Source organism: Mercenaria mercenaria, chromosome 15 (genome assembly GCF_021730395.1).
Source record: "Mercenaria mercenaria strain notata chromosome 15, MADL_Memer_1, whole genome shotgun sequence".
Lineage (NCBI taxonomy): Eukaryota > Metazoa > Mollusca > Bivalvia > Venerida > Veneridae > Mercenaria > Mercenaria mercenaria.
Window position 1 is genome coordinate 17,797,850 of NC_069375.1, and position 17,019 is coordinate 17,814,868.

A 17,019-nucleotide genomic window follows, 5' to 3' on the forward strand; every position below is an offset into this window, starting at 1 on the left:
GAATGTCAAAGTTCTCAGCTGCTTACGTACTGTACTTTGTTACCCTGACATTTCCTGTAAATGTCAATGTTTGACTGCAACTTCTTCCATTTGTTTTTGCTAATTGAAGCATTATTAGCCGTATAGACACAGCGTCCTGTCTCTGCTTAGTTAAATGACGTGAAATTAAAAAAAAAAATGCTGAATGCCTGGACCGTGTTTAATTTTCAATGATGGTGAAAGCTTTTCGTCAGACATGTTGACGCTTGACTGTGCAAGCCCTGGGTGAACATACTGGTATATGAGAAAACACGTAATCATCGGATCGTAAAACTATCGCCTTAAAGCGGTCCGCTAGGAACGATAAGTTGGAATATAATTTTCTATTAATTCTTTGTGTTTTACAGAAAATTACGTCTCATGAAACGCTAGCAAATATTGTCAAAACTGTAAACGCAATAAAATGGTTCAATATTGAAATAAAATAATTGTTCGATAATTATCATTACCTTAATCCTACTTATATTTAACCTTATCATACTTTGCTCTCCTGTTTGTTCTATGGACCGTAATATTTCCTCCGTTTTTACAGGTTTATGTTCAAGCATGATACATGTAGAATTCAAACACTTTACAATGTTTACATTGATATGGACAGTTACCTACAGTTGCTCCCTGTTATATAGGTGGTTTCGTCATTTTATAGCCATTGGACGCCAAGGTATAAGTTATCAGCAGGGGAAACAACTGAACCTTTGTGGTAAATTCCAGACAAAAATAGGCACACCTGGCTACGAGATCAATCAAAATATTTACGTGTCCCCTCTATGCTTCCTTAAATCTTCACTTACGTCATCCATTACCCTGATAAATTGAAGACCTCACAGATGATCTACTATGGTTGCATACGCAGAAGCAATCGTGGTTAGCATGCTAAAGGTCAACACTTATTTTTAAAGTCTCCAGACTTAAGATCTATTGAAGTGGATAATAGAGTATTGTCTTTCCTATCTGGAGTACATTGTAGTAGCATTGCCGAGAGTAGCAACAGTAATACTGTTGTTTCCGACAGATGTATAGGCAATCACACCACTGATTCTTTTGTAGAAGCTAGAAGTACTGATGACCTTTCAAGGAGGAATAACTGTAATATTGTTTTTTATTCCCTTTTTATGGCTAGGAAAATAACATTATAAGCCGTTACACTGATGGGTGTTCTACAAGATTTGCAATACTTATAATATTGTTGTTTCTTTAAGAAATGTAAAATATTCAACAATTTGTTACAAAACAATTGTTTTTTAACAGACGTATTGATATTTCTGCTACTATTTATTTCACGATAAACGCCAGTAATACCACTGCTGCTGCCGGTGGAAATAAAAGTAATACTGTAGATTCTCATATAGAAAGCATCTATAAATATGGTGTTGCCTTGGACCCGGTTTTATTTTATCAAGGTTTAAATTCATATTGCAATTTCATAGTTTTACGTATCAATAACAATCAAGTTAGTTTTATTTATATTTGAAATCATTGAACGTTTACTTAATTTATCACGGAATGTTCTGATCCAATAAACATAAAATGATATATATTTGACTTTTTTTTTCATTTAGAAAAGCAAATGCCGACCAGTGATATGTTCCTCAGGACAGCTTCGAGACAAAATTGGTAATTGCATATACCCGAACAAACTCTGGCAATATCAAGATTATTTTGTGGTTATAAAACTTACGTCTGAGGCGGCAATCAATATTACAGAAGTGTTTCAAGTTCAACCTGGTCATTTCAAGAGCAAAGTACCTGCTTTTAAATCGCCGTGGCCAAAAGAGTGGATTATTGATTACCTAATGTATGAAGAAATGGGTGGAAATGGCATGTCTACTCACCTCTCAGTCTGGATAAGAAAGAGTGTAGATAGCATAGACCCGAGACGTCTCGTGCAAAACATTTAGGAGACGATCAAGCAGGAACGGGTGCTAGAACATAACAATGTCCCGATTGTTTTTAATGCAAGTTTCTTTCCGTATTTTGATCAACGTTCAGAATGGGTCTTCGAGAATATTTCCACAAATCTCACTAAACCGCGTTACTACCTCATTTACCGTAGATATTTTATTATAGACCCTGTTACTCATTTAATCTCAGAACTTTATGTATGTGACCAAGTCGAGCTGAATTAGTCAGAATTTAGTCTAAGCCTTCACGAGACAGTGCTTTTCAATAAGATTACACAACGTTTTCTGTTTGATCTACAATTTATACTCGTATCGAATAGCACCAAAAAAGGCGTTCACGCGAGAATTTGTATTGAACACTCCGGAATGTACAAAACTTACAAAGATGCAATGCTGAATACAGGCGTATTCCATAAGGTATATTACTGCAGCAGTGATCTTGGGAGTTTTGTACATTGTTTTCTGATAACTACACATACCATAATAATTCAATTGTATAATTATTAAAATAGCATACCAGCTTGACTTTAGTTATTGAGATAGGTATTAATTTGTTTAAATGGTTACTCATTTTGACATATCTAATCGTCTTTTATTGGTTGATTAGAATTTAATACCAGAAACTTCTCTGAATTTAGATGAAGACATGTTCAAGACTTGTGTAGACTGCACGTCTGACGATTATAAAAGAGACCAGAAATCACAAGTTTTCTAAGCAGAATTCTGAGTTGTAATATCTATGACAATTTTTTAATGAAGTAACTAAAACGAGAACTAACTTTCTGATTGAAATACTAAACTGCTTGTGACATTTTTTATATTTGTAATTGAGTTCAGTGACGTTCTTTGATGTTAAGATTGGTCTTAAAGCGAAAGGTTTGTCACCAGTAAACTTCTCAGTGGTAGTTTTGCCACTGACCGTTCCAAGGCGGCACCCTTCTGTGTTCCATCTCCATGTATGCTCTTTTGTATGGTTATTATGTATTTGTTACAAATGCGTTAACTTGTGTTACTTACTGTGCTCAGCTGCTTTGTGCGCGTATTCAATTGCACTTAACCATATTTCCATGTGGAGTGCTATAAGGGCAGCTTCATTTTTTGAATATGGTTAGTTCTTGTTTTTTCCTTAATATTGTTAACTGCGTACAGTGGTGGTGTTTTGTGTATTAGTAAAGCGGTTTTGTTTATACTTTAAACTGAGATAATGTTGTTTTATGTCGTAGTACTGTGCTTGTGTTTAAACTGTTAGCTGAAAACACTGACGTTATTTTATGTGTAAGTCTTATCTTTTTTACTGAGTACAGTGAAGTTATGGTATGTGTTAGTATTGTGGTTGTATTTATACATACGAGTTGAGTCCAGTGACGTTAATTTATATTGTAGTCATCAAGACAAGACAAGACAATACTCAAGTACATGCTGAATTTCTATAAAAAAAATTTCATAAGTTGGTCAGAACAAAAATATACCGGCAATAATGTCTTGTGTTGATGTTCGCCCATGTTGTTGTTAAACGTTACTCATTCCTTAAAGAATATTTACTCGTTTAATAAATCCCATCTTTGTGACTGTCAAAAATAGGATGCAGTAAAGCATAATTAAATTATTAAATGCAAAATAGCAAAAATATCACTAGATACCTGTGTAACTTTGATATCGTTTAAATCGTTTGGTGTAATGTTAATGTTCCTGATCTGTTTAAAAAGCACTGGAACCTAGTGGTTAGATCATTACTATCTTCTAACGCAACAAACTCTTTTTGCCAATATCATCTTAATTATTAGTTAAACTGTTTAAAATAAATCGCATGATTAATCAAATTACGCAGTAATATGCTTTCATTTCTATAATACCGTAACCCATTGATTGAATTGATAAGTCAGCTGCATTTATTCAAATGACTTGAATTACTTTACGGTTTATTGTTGTTATCTTGGTCATTTATATCTAACTCTATCTATAAAAGTGGACTGCGAGCTACTTTCTCCGGCTTTATGTTTTGCAATTTGATCATGTTAAGGTCAAAGTATTTCAAGAGGAGTGAATACTAGTAACACTAACAGACACTTTTAAGAGGATGAATAAAATAAACAAGTGTGAATGTCTTACAATTATTTATTACGAGATTTCACTTCTTTTAATATTCACCAATGTTAGAGATACATTTAACAGCATGATAGAGATTTTAACAATAGAAACCGAAGGTGTATGCGAGTAGCTTGAAGTCAGTAGACTTGATTCTAGTATATTGAAACATAAAACTATTCATTTGTATGAAAAAATTAAAGTACGAGTTGTGATAGACTAGCAACTAGACTGATAATAATATATTTCTACATTTGTCTGATAGTTTTGATGAATTTAATTTATAGAGACAAAACCCAGTCTATTTCAGAGATTTTCACAGAGGAATGATGTTAAATATGATATTAGACATAGAATATAGACTGGCCCAGTTCACTACATTTAATCATAAAAATATAAAAAAGATATATAATGGTCTAGGAGCTAGCCTAGAGTTGTGAGGGAAAATACTTCTCTCAGATGACTTCGATAAATATTTAGACCGTGACAAAAGCCTATACAAAGTCCGGCAGATGCGGTGGCGTCTTTTAGGTATATGCTTAATGTTAGATTAGGAAGTGTGTTGCAGATAATCCAGATAACTTTATTTTCCTCGGAGGGGAGTCAGTCTAGTGGACTGTTAAATGTTAAATAATTCAGATTTAAGCCACAGACACAGGCGCGCGCACACACACGCACATGCATGATCACCCACACGCAAGTATACATACACACACATACGCACATGTACACAGGTACACACAAACGATACCAATCGCACACACGTACACGTAAACGTTACCAGTCGGTGAGGTAGGAAATAACTTAATATTTTATGAAAAGACAAACAAACTAGATATATGATGCAGAGGCACAATATAACACAAAACAGTATCTGGTTATATTTCAGTCTCTTCATTGCATACACCAACTGCTGAACTTCGATATTAAAGGCACTCGCTACAGTTTTTCCGGACGGGTCGATATTTACCCCAACGCCGTGCCAATTTGGTTGTGGTTACATTCTACCAATTCAATTCCTTATTTATTTCATATTAATAACAAAACATTCAGAATTCATTTTCAGCACTTTAGAGCATTTCAATGATATGAAAACCATATATGGTCATTTAGTATAACATGTCTTCTTATCAAAAATAGAAAAATATTGACATGTTATTTGAATATAAGAAAAATAATCTGTTCTGAGAAAAATCACCCTCTAAAAATGCCCCCACGAAAACAGCCGTTTAGCAGTTACGCGTAGGTAGACATTTTTCGCAAAGAATAAAACTTATTCCAAGAAATTTACAATGAAAATGGTCTAGATCTATTCTCAATACTATAAGCAATAAACATAAGCCAAAAAATTAACTGTCACCTCCTCATGTCACTCATTATACCAGATTTCATCCATAGCATGGAACTACATTTTGGACTATTTCACATATAACACTGAGTAGTCACTTCCCGTTTGGTGTAATCCGTCCTTAAAGAAACATTTTTCATACTCAAAATGTGTTATTTTCACTTAAATTGTACCAGTAGCCTAAATGCATGAAAAAAATACCAGTTTCAGTTTGATACAATCAATTTTCAAGGTTTTATGGCTTTTTCAGTAACATATGCTAGCGCGCCAAATTTCCTGGAAAAAAGCTGTCGCGACATCATTTTTGACCACTTTTCCTTGCTTGAGCTTATTTTTGCCATATTTTATCAAGTTTTACCATAAAGTGCACTCAAATCACACACTGTTACTGTAAAATATACCCAAACTCACCCCTGACACCTAAAACATACCAATATTTAGTGAATAAATATGCATTTTTTGAAAAAAATACACCCAAAACAGTGATTTTGAAATATTTTTAGTTTTTCTTCGTTTTCTCTGCTAAATTGCACTGAAATTGTCATCTTCTATCATAATCTGGCCAAACTAGCCTGTTTACAGCCACATCTAAACAAGTTTATTTTTTTACCCCTTCACAACTTATAGGTTACATTCTACCAATTCAATTCCTTATTTATTTCATATTAATTACAAAACATTCAGAACTCATTTTCAGCACTTTAGAGCATTTCAATGATATGAAAACCATATATGGTCATTTAGTATAACATGTCTTCTTATCAAAAATAGAAAAATATTGACATGTTATGTTGAATATAAGAAAAATAATCTGTTCTGAGAAACATCACCCTCTAAAAATGCCCCCATGAAAACAGCCGTTTAGCAGTTACGCGTAGGTAGACATTTTTCGCAAAGAATAAAACTTATTCCAAGAAATTTACAATGAAAATGGTCTAGATCTATTCTCAATACTATAAGCAATAAACATAAGCCAAAAATTTAACTGTCACCTCCTCATGTCACTCATTATACCAGATTTCATCCATAGCATGGAACTACATTTTGGACTACTTCACATGTAACACTGAGTAGTCACTTTCGGTTTGGTGTAATCCGTCCTTGTGTTTCTAATCGATGTAGCTCACTGCAGAGTTGGTGCGGTTTTCTGCGCATGCCCGGAAGTGATTATCTAATGTCGCGTACGGCAAAAATTCGCAAATTATTGTATGTTCGCATGCATTTAATGCACAAAATGTATAATATACTGAGTAAAGGTTAGAGTAAGTATCACCATGGTTACAAAATATATACATTAAAAGTTCTTTTAGTTCAAATTGCTTCAATCCGACATATACTGGAGTCTGTTATTTATACCAGCGCTCAAACTCTGCATTGAGTCACAGCTGTTTCTAATCCCGTACCGTACCCGTACCGTACATTCGTAAACTATAGGTTTTGTTAAAAAAGGGGCGGAAACTTTCATCGTTCTATGCCATTAAAATGCTTCAGAAACACCTTAAAATCCGCTTATTAAGAAATCTACCGTTTGATAATTTTATATATATATATTTCTAAGTCATTTGCTCAAACACTGAAAGAGTATTTCGTACCAACCTGCGTTGTATAAATGCCCGCCACACCCCACCTCGTTGTAATTTGATTTAAGCGAAATCTAATAAGGTGACCTATCAATTTTCTTTTTGTTTTAGATTAGGTAGACATAACCAAATGTATGTGCAGAGTTTGATTAAATTCTATTATGTGAAACTCGATAAAACAGCAGAAGTACCAACTTAAAACTGACAAAAATAAGCAAAAATAGCCCTTGGGTCTGTTGAAAAACTATTCCTTTCTTTACAAAATCATGTTCTTTTGATTTCTCTGAGCATGTTTCAAATAGATATATTGTTTTCCGTTATAAAAATGCTTAGATAATCAAATTTATGCTGATTATTGTACTTTACTGAAATACATTTTAGGACTGCAGAAATTTTGAAAAATGTTTAAAATAGCACCATATCTAGGGGCAAATTAAATTGAAACAAAGCTGGTGACCTAGTATTTTTATTTCTTTTTTCCATACATCATAACATGATCTTTTTATACAAAACATTTCATCAAAATATATTATTGAGAAAAAAATTACGAAACTGTAGCGAGCGTCCTTAAGTGAATATTTTAGACTTTAGCAATCTGACTAAAGTACATCTCCAATTAATGCTACGCGTTGGATCTGAAGACGTGCTATTGATAGACTTGTTCTGACAACACTTCGGCTAGCCAATCACAGCTTTGCTTTTAACATTTTGAAAGTGAAAGTAGAAGTTTAAAACTCTATATTTACCTTGGGGTTTTCATATTTATAATAATAATTCTCATGACTGCGCACTCGTGTTTTGAGAGGTAACCATATGTCAATGCACGGACTTGGTCACGTAAGGGAAGCATATTTGTCAGGCAGCCGGTTAGCTCAGTCGGTAGAACACTTATCTTATACGCGAGGGATCAGGGTTCGAGCCCCGGACTGACTGCACTTTTTTCTCACCCTGTGAGATTCGACGTTATTTTGGTTATTCAGCTAAATGCATGTTGAAACGTGTCCTCCAATTGGTTCAAATAAAAATAGATTTGCCAAAATAAGAAGTAGCAATATCGGAAATCCAAATATACAGAAAGATGAATATGAATAGGTCATCCTCAGATCTTTGTTTAGAAGATCAAGTACTTTAGTCAGGTTGTACACTGTACTTAATTTCACCATTCTTTAACTAAAGTTTTCCCTTAGGCATGCATTCGCAAAGGTATGCTTAGCAGACAATTTTGTCTAAATCTGATTTACAGACATTGTGGACCAACATGCTACCGATTGCAGAGGTATACTACTCGTTCCAAAGACAGTAATTACTGAATGTGATTGTAAATGTTTACAATAAAAATTATTAACAGTCAAAACGTATTAGTGGTGGCTATAAAAGTCATTCTGATTGAGAAAAAAATGCATATCCAAATACAATAAAAATAAGCAGACAACTGATCTAAGGCAAAAGGTTATGCCTAAATCAGCTAGCAAGAATAACAGTGACATAGCATTTATTTTCATTCGCGCTTGCCCTTCATATAATTAACTAGTGAAAACTTGATTTTCTTTGAAAAAGACATTTGCGCATATTTGCACAGTAAAATTTCAGGTTTGTTATGTAAACACAAGAATGAAATATCAAGCAGTCGTTCATTGAAACTCTAAATGACAAGCAGCTCCCGATACATGTATGAAAATTGTATATAATTCGGAAAAGCATTGCAGATAATCGCAAAATCGCAAATAATATAAATGAAAAATAAACAAAATAGAAAAACAAAAAGTCGAAACTCCACCGGTCTCCCAACACGACAAAAAAGGAGAAAATGTTGCAGGCTTGGTTCGACTGAGCCTGTTCATGGACGGTAGTGGAAATTGATGCTACCATCCACGCCCTCTAGCAATTAAAAGACATCCGCAGACAAACCAAATTTCCCGTCAATATATTTGGTTATCAATGGATTTTCCTATATAAAGTGTTTGCTTCTGTTTTGTTTTTAGAAAACCAGGCTTCGCTTGTAAGTTTGCTTTACACAGGTAATTTTTTAGGGTCATCATTATTTCCAACGTTTTTGACACTATTTCTTTTTGAGACTGATCATGATTAAATAGCAAACAATTATTATACAGCTATAATGAGTTTCAATCACTAAATGTATGTATATACAGGTTTACATAAAAGGTAGAAACATAAAAACTGAGAAAACCAACTGCTGAAATAACCAAGATACAAACTATTAATACTTTATACCAAATGCAGACGTATATGACTCTTTCAAAACAAAGTACATGCAGTAACTGAATGTTCGTGTAAAAAAACATTAATGAAAACAGTCACAGGTATTTTTAAATTTATTTGATATTGTTGTTATTTTAATCCTAACGTTTTGTCCTAAGTATTTTCATGATTATGATATATTTGTGTTTCCCAGAAAAAGAGTATTTCAATGCTCTATATATACCAGTAAAGCAATCATTGCTTCAGTTCAATCACCTCGACAAACAGAACTTACGTTTTTGTTTTTGTCCACATTTTCCCATGCTAAACAAATTCAAATTCTTGTATAATTCTAGAAGCAATAGTTAATAAAGATAAGACGTTAAATACGTGACAGTTCTGTAGAACTATAAAGTATTAAAATAATGTGCTTCAGGTTTCAAATTCTAATGACAAGTTTTCTTTAGGATAATTCTGTTCGTGACGTGAAAATTTGACTTCATTTACTTCTTTAACATGAGAATATAAGCCTAAATATTGTTTTGTTGTTGTTTTCTATGCATTTATTTGATGTCTTACAATTTCCATATATTGACAAATGGGAATGCCCCAACCCCCGCAACTCGTGTAGTCGCAGCATTATGGTTTTATAAGAACCGTCGTAAAATTCAATTATTTGTTACATGTGCAACACAATTTATAGCCGAATGCTTTGTTTCAAACATTTTTCAGGGGGTCGAATGTATTCTAACTGGTTAATATTTTAATTTTAAAAGGTAAGTTAAACTAAAACTACGAATATCAGCGAAAGTGAAATTAGGTAAATACACAATTTACCTAATTTATCTCAAGTTTGTTAATTTAAAAAATAAAGCCGTCCGTACATCGTGTGACGACTGCACTAGTGATTATGATTTATTGAAGAAATTTTGCAAACAAGCAATATGGCAAGATGAATTACAAAAAGGTGACACTCACTTGTGCATTTTATCCAGAATGCGCATTCACCAAGTGTATGTTTATTGGTTCACGCCTAAAATATGGTTTGTTAAGGCACTTGAAGTGAGTGACCAAATCGATCAAAACTGATGGATTTTTGATAAACATTCCGTTGACGAGAAAGCGAAAGTTGTCAGTTTACACTCAATAACTCTTAATATTCGACATAGTTCTTCTTGTATAAACGGCATTTCACAGCATTATTGATAAAGAAAAATATGGCCAAATATAAAAGTGTGCATAATTTCAATCAAATGAAAGCAAGAGTATGCAATATATTTAATTCAGTTGGTATAAACATAGCGAAGAAATGTTTTTGATTGTGATATATAATCACTGAGATACCAATTCGCTGACAAATACAAACAGTTTATTGTTGAACAAAAGAAAGAAAACAGTGGCATAAGTACAAAAAGAACGTAACCTCATCAAAATAAAAGTTGGAATAAAGGAAAATGCGTCAATCAGTTGGTTCTACTTTACACTGGCGAAGACTGTTGTGAAGTTTTATTTAGCTGCGATGTGTGGTTATTGAAATACTAACTTGCTGTTTATTGAAAACAAGGGGCATACATGTCTTAAAAATAGTAATGGAATCTATGTCTCCAGTTCGTATTACCTTAAGGTGTAATGAGTGTGAATCTAAATAAACATATTTACAATTTACTTCATTTTTATATGAATCATTTTGATCTGTTTTGATCTGTTGTGTTGCATACATTTTACGTTTAGGTCAGGTATTTCTATGACATATGACAAAAAGGTACACAATACGCAGCTCCAGAAATTAAGTTATCTACATCTCAAATGATACATCGAACAATCTCAACAAATACAAGAGTCACACATTTCACATCTTGCTTCAAATCCATAAATTCAGCTAAATTGTCTGTTCAAAGGGAACACTTTTTACAATATTTGTTGGTTAGCCTTTAATCATTAAGCTTTGTGCCTTGACTAAAGGGGTCTAACATCGAAATATGAACAGTTTATTTGATCACTGCTTCTTCTGTTCCGCATTCTTAATCGTATCATCTATCCATGTAAGCAGTTCTTCTGTAAGTTTTGTGTAGAATCCAAACTTCCCCTCCTCTTTACAACCAAAACCAAATGACACAATTCCTACAAACGGTAGCTATAATTGTCATACGCATTAAATTCTTTATAAGCTGATAGGTTCTGGTCTTATATACGCAAAATAGATTTATATGCTGAAGTATTCGAAAAGATGTGTGACTTATAACAGCAAAATAGTAGCGTCTTGCGCTATTTGATGTCAAACTAAAATAAATTGTAATTCACACATTCCGTATTTAGATAATAGCATGGTATCAATAAAAATTAACTGTAGATTAACATGTTTCCATGAAGAATACTATGTTATCTCGAAGTTTAGATTTCGAACAAATGCATTATAGGCGTATTAATAAAAAATAACATCTAGTCAGTGTTTTTGTTCAGTCTTACTTACCAATTTGAATGTATTTATTTTCATTTAGAGGATGTCTGACAACAAATGGTCCACCGCTATCTCCTGTACATGTGTCGATTATCTTAACTTCACCATTGACCTCGTCTGAAAAAGTTAAGTGTTGCACTTTAAACTTAAATTGATACCATTAAGGATAAATTTCTTGTACACATTACAGTATCGATAACTTGATTCTGCAACATGTCGGGTAGACTGAAGTTCCGAAATAATTACGCGTCAAAAACATCATTTCATGCGTCGATGACCTGAGCTGAAGACATAGAATTTGTTTAACGAAATGAACCCTAGTCATGAAATGATAACATGGAAAACAATAATGAAGACATTTTCTCCAAATAAGGGTGTCTGTCAAATGATGTCGAAAATGAAAATTTTTCTACCAGAGAAATTAGCTCAGGAGTATCAAATCTTACGAGCCATAGGTATAAACATGAAAAAAGTCATATCAGTCTGATTATTATGTATGAGGAAAGAAAATTGAAGATATTAAGGATGATTCTGATTTAATAGATGCAAGCGTTTAAAAGAAGTAAATCTATAAAATTTTATGTAAGCGTTTCAAGGAGTAAATCTATATGGACCTTTTCATGAAAAAACATGTATTAGTGACTTGATATAATCATTGCATAATAAGTAGTTTAAAATACTGGGAATCTTTGTTTTTCTTATGCTTAGGCAGAAACTAGAAACAAATATATCATTACACTGTTATCAAAGGCAAATCTTTTTCTACCATGCTTTGCAAACCAATATAATTTGTATTGTCATCGCAACAGAAATTCCAAAGCACCTATGCATCACGAAAATAAAGAGGTGTAAAGATAAAAGGCCCGTGATGAAATTAAAATATACAGTTAAATTAGTTTTCAGTAAAACCAGTTTAAACTGATCCTAAATATTCAAATATATGATATTAAGTAAGTGATACGCATTTTTGTTGGATTAATGATTTAGCAAAACACGACGACGTCACACAGGGTTCATGGCGTTCTTTACATCATGTCTCAACATGCCTTCGGTGACTTATTTGAGATCATTTTAACCCTTGAAATAGTGAAGATAATCACTTTAAATTTTCAGATTTGATGGATAAAAGAATGTTCTTCATGAATATTTTGTCATCTAATTTTTTGTCACTAATACAGGTTTTCTCATGGAACGGCACATATATGTACGCGTGCTTAAGAAGTAAATATTAGACGTTTGCATGACTTTACACCTGCACGAGTTGGACCATTTTATTTGAGAAAATTAAAGTCTCCTCAATGCTGCGCTAGGTCATCCCGTTCTTGGCCTCAATTCATTTTCTGATCCTTTATGATCATAGAGTCCATTCAATGTTTCTGGACAATAAAAGACAGATTCAGCCAATGCTAGGGCACAGATTCAGCCAATGCTAGGGCACATGTGCTATGAGGGCACTGCACATGTCATTTCTGTCCATGAACAGGTAATCTAGAATGCTTTTAGTTTGCTTTGCCTTTTATGCTTTCAAAAGATGCTCTTAAATATATTATTAACATACAGCAGTTTTATGGGTCGTGTGAATGAACAACCAACAAAGGCTGCAAACTACCTGTTCCTCCAGCACAAAACATCAGACTTCCATTAACATCTTTCTTTTGATCCTCGCTAAGGTTTGCTTCACACACGTTTGGGTGTTTAATTTCCAATTGCATTTGTTTAAGCGTATCTGCCAAGTCTTCTTCTGTATCGCCGTTTCCCCAGCCTGTAACAACGCCGTAACGTTTTTCACTTTCAAAGAACGTCTTGTAATCCGTATTATCTGTTTCATCTGAAATAGATAAACATGCCAAATCAGGTTGCTTTTTAAGCAAACATATCATTTAAAAACACTCTCATACCACATGGCCTCTGACTGTTATCCTACATGTTGATCATTATTTGTTTGTAAGTACCTTTGCGGTTTTTAAACATAGGGGACTTACAGTTAGCTCCCGTCTGTCCGTCGGTCAATCATTCATACTTTGTACACTGGATAGATGGCAACATGGAGGCTATGCTTTTTTAATTTGCTGCTATGCTATGGCTACAAATGCGATTGCTATGGTTGAAGAAAGTACAAAAAAAAGACAAAACGTGGCATGGTTGGATCCGGTGAAACTTTAAAAGTACAAGATATTTTGTCATGAAAATTGATATATAGATAGACGGGAGTACTGTTCATGCACACCCTTTTACTATTGGTATCGCAACATACGCGAATGTTAGGGCAGCAAGAATGTAGATTCTTTTACAAGATAAATGTGCAATGCAATTTGGTTAATTGGTAGAAGACAGTGTGGAGAACATGCACATTATTTTATTTTCCCTGTTTGTCTGTCCGCCTGTCCTCCTGTCAGTCATAAATAGTGGATTCTATAACATTTTAAAAAGTATCTGACAATGTTTTCCCGAAAGCCTGGACATAGAAAATGATATGTCGAATACACAGTTCAGTGTCCCTTTCTTAGGCTGTTTGTCCGTCTTTGTTCATCTGTCAGTTAAAACAGATCTTTTCTTATCTTTTAATGTACCAGACCCTTTTAATAAAACCCGTAGCAAAATCATTAGCAAGACGTAACGACTAAAATGATATTTTTTAAACTACCCCGGTATTTACATCTTGAAACAAACCTGTCGTAATTCCAAACATAGCTGTTCCCATGTATGTAGAGGATGTGAATGAGAAAGAAAATACATGAAGGCCATAGTAAAGGCATACATATTGTACGAGTTGAAAACACACACTGTTCATAAAACAAACAGTGACGACAAAATATAGTATTCGTTAAAATCAATGTTTAATTACTTTTTAATTAATCATTTTTGTTTATCAAAATATAATGCTAATAACTGAAAATAAGACCGATATTTCATTACAAAACATGGAGATAATGCGAGAAAAGCCATGCGCAGTGATCAGAATTCGCTCGACTGATGGGTATTCGAACAGCAAAGGAAGTATTGATAAAACTTTACTCAACAGAAAATTTAACTATGCCTAAAGTTATAAAGGAGTAATGTACACAACTCAAGGTCAGTACCTTTTACTTGAAGACTCCATTTCATTTGATAGTTAATTTTACTGACCCAAAACCCGTATAGTGGTCGTGAAAACAGTCGGTCAATCTATTCAATACAAAAGATATAAGGAGCTGAATATGGTTTTATGACATGATATAAACCGAATCATTTCTAAAACTCTTTTTCATATGAAGTGAAATAATTGATTTCCAATAACAGCAGTTGACAGGAGAAATTTTAAGTAATACAAATGTAATTTAATATCTATGTATTTATCTAATAAATTGCTACAAATATGATTATCAAATGCAAAATTACTTTTAATTACGTCGTTCCATAAGCAGACAGGCAGCACTGCTGGAGTGGCAGTTATGTTCTTTTTGAGATTAACTAGAGCAATATCATACAGGTGCTTTGGGCGCACTTCTTCGTTGTATTGTTCATGTATGTAAATATTCTCTTTTTCTACATTGTAATCGTCGTAATCAGCATTATTCCGTTCCAGCTTTTCTGAAAAGAAAAGAAGACCATTACGTATTTTTAATTCTTAGCGATTCTACAGTCTTCACACATAATCCTAGATACTTTCGAAAATGTTCTAAAAGCTTAATGCAAGCCTTCCCAAGACAGCTAACTTTTTTGACAGCTTACTATGGAACGCCGCAGCTGTCTTATGTCGGGACATTTCACGTTATCATGTCAAAGTGTGGTCCTAACTTGTCAAAACAGTGTCTTATTATGTTAAAAAACTATGTTATCATGTCAAAGTATTGTGTTAACTTGTCAAAACAGTGTCTTATTATGTCAAAAAGCTATGTTAATATGTCAAAGTGTGGTGTTAACTTTTCGAAACAGTGTCTTATTATGTCAAAAAGCTATGTTATTATGTCAAAGTGTGGTGTTAACTTGTCCAATTAATGTCTTATTATGTCAAACAGCTATGTTAATATGTCCAAGTACAGTGCGATCTTGTCTATAGAGCGTATTATTATGTTAAAAAAGCTAGACAAGATTAAATGATACTTTAAGAAGATAACATAGCTTTGTGACATAATAGGACACGGTTTTGACAAGTTAACACCACATTTTGACATAATAACATGACTAGTTAACATAATAAGATACTATTTGGACAAGTTAACATCACTCTTTGACATGATAACATAGCATATTAACATAATAAGACACAGTTTTGACAAGTTAACACAACACTTTGACAAGATAACATAGCTTTTGAACATAATAGCACGCTGGTTAGACAAGATCACATGGTATTTTGACATAATAACATAGCATTTAACATAATAAGACACTGTTTTGACAAGTTAACACAACACAAGATAACATGCCTAGTTAACATAATAAGACACTATCAAGTTAACATCACACTTTGACATAATAATATAACGTATTAACATAATAAAACACTGTTTTGACAAGTTAACACCACACTTGGACAAGATAACATAGCTTTTCAACATAATAGCACGCTCGGTAGACAAGATCACACGGTACTTTGACATGATAACATAGCACTTAACATAATAAGACACCATTTCGACAAGTTAACACCACATTTTGACATGATAACATCGCACTTTGACATGATAACATAACATTTTAACATAATAAGACACTGTTTTGACAAGTTAACACAACACTTTGACAAGAAAGCATAGCTTTTTTACATAAAAGCACGCTCGGTAGACAAAATCACACGATACTTTAACAAGATATCATAGCTTTTTAACATAGTAACACACTCTGCAAACAAGATCATACTTTGACATGATAACATAGCTTTTCAACATAATAAGGCACTGTTTCGACAAGTTAACACCATACTTTGACAAGATAACATAGCTAGTTAACATTATAAGACACTGTTTCGACAAGTTAACACCACACTTTGATATAATAACATAGCTTTTGACATAATAAGACACTGTTTCGACAAGTTAACACCACACTTTGACAAAATAACATAGCTTTTTGACATAATAAGACACTGTTTCGACAAGCTAACACAACACTTTGATATAATAACATAGCTTTTTGACATAATAAGACACTGTTCCGACAAGTTAACACCACACTTTGACATAATAACATAGCTTTTTGACATAATAAGACACTGTTTCGACAAGTTAACACCACACTTTGACATATTAACATAGCTTTTTGACATAATAAAACACTGTTTTGACAAGTTAACACCACACTTTGACATAATAACATAGCTTTTAAACATAATAGCACGCTCAGTAGACAAGATAACACGACACTATAACAAGATAACATAGCGTTTTAACATAACAAGACACTGTTTTGACAAGTTAACACCACAAT

The 17,019-nt window shown here is 33.3% G+C and overlaps 1 protein-coding gene across 2 annotated transcripts in view; it reads right to left on the bottom strand.

The window, feature by feature from the left end:
- Positions 1–4,037: 4,037 nt before the first annotated feature.
- LOC123548991 (C4b-binding protein alpha chain-like) overlaps positions 4,038–17,019 on the bottom strand; it is a 42,349-nt gene continuing 29,367 nt past the window's right edge. For both annotated transcript variants that reach the window (XM_053524671.1, XM_053524670.1), the window contains 4 exons: positions 14,989–15,180; positions 13,220–13,438; positions 11,623–11,727; positions 4,038–11,273 (listed from right to left, as the gene is read on the bottom strand). In XM_053524671.1, coding sequence (XP_053380646.1) covers positions 11,149–11,273; positions 11,623–11,727; positions 13,220–13,438; positions 14,989–15,180 — 641 coding nt within the window. In that variant the 3' untranslated portion in view covers positions 4,038–11,148. The remainder of the gene's footprint in view (positions 11,274–11,622; positions 11,728–13,219; positions 13,439–14,988; positions 15,181–17,019) is intronic.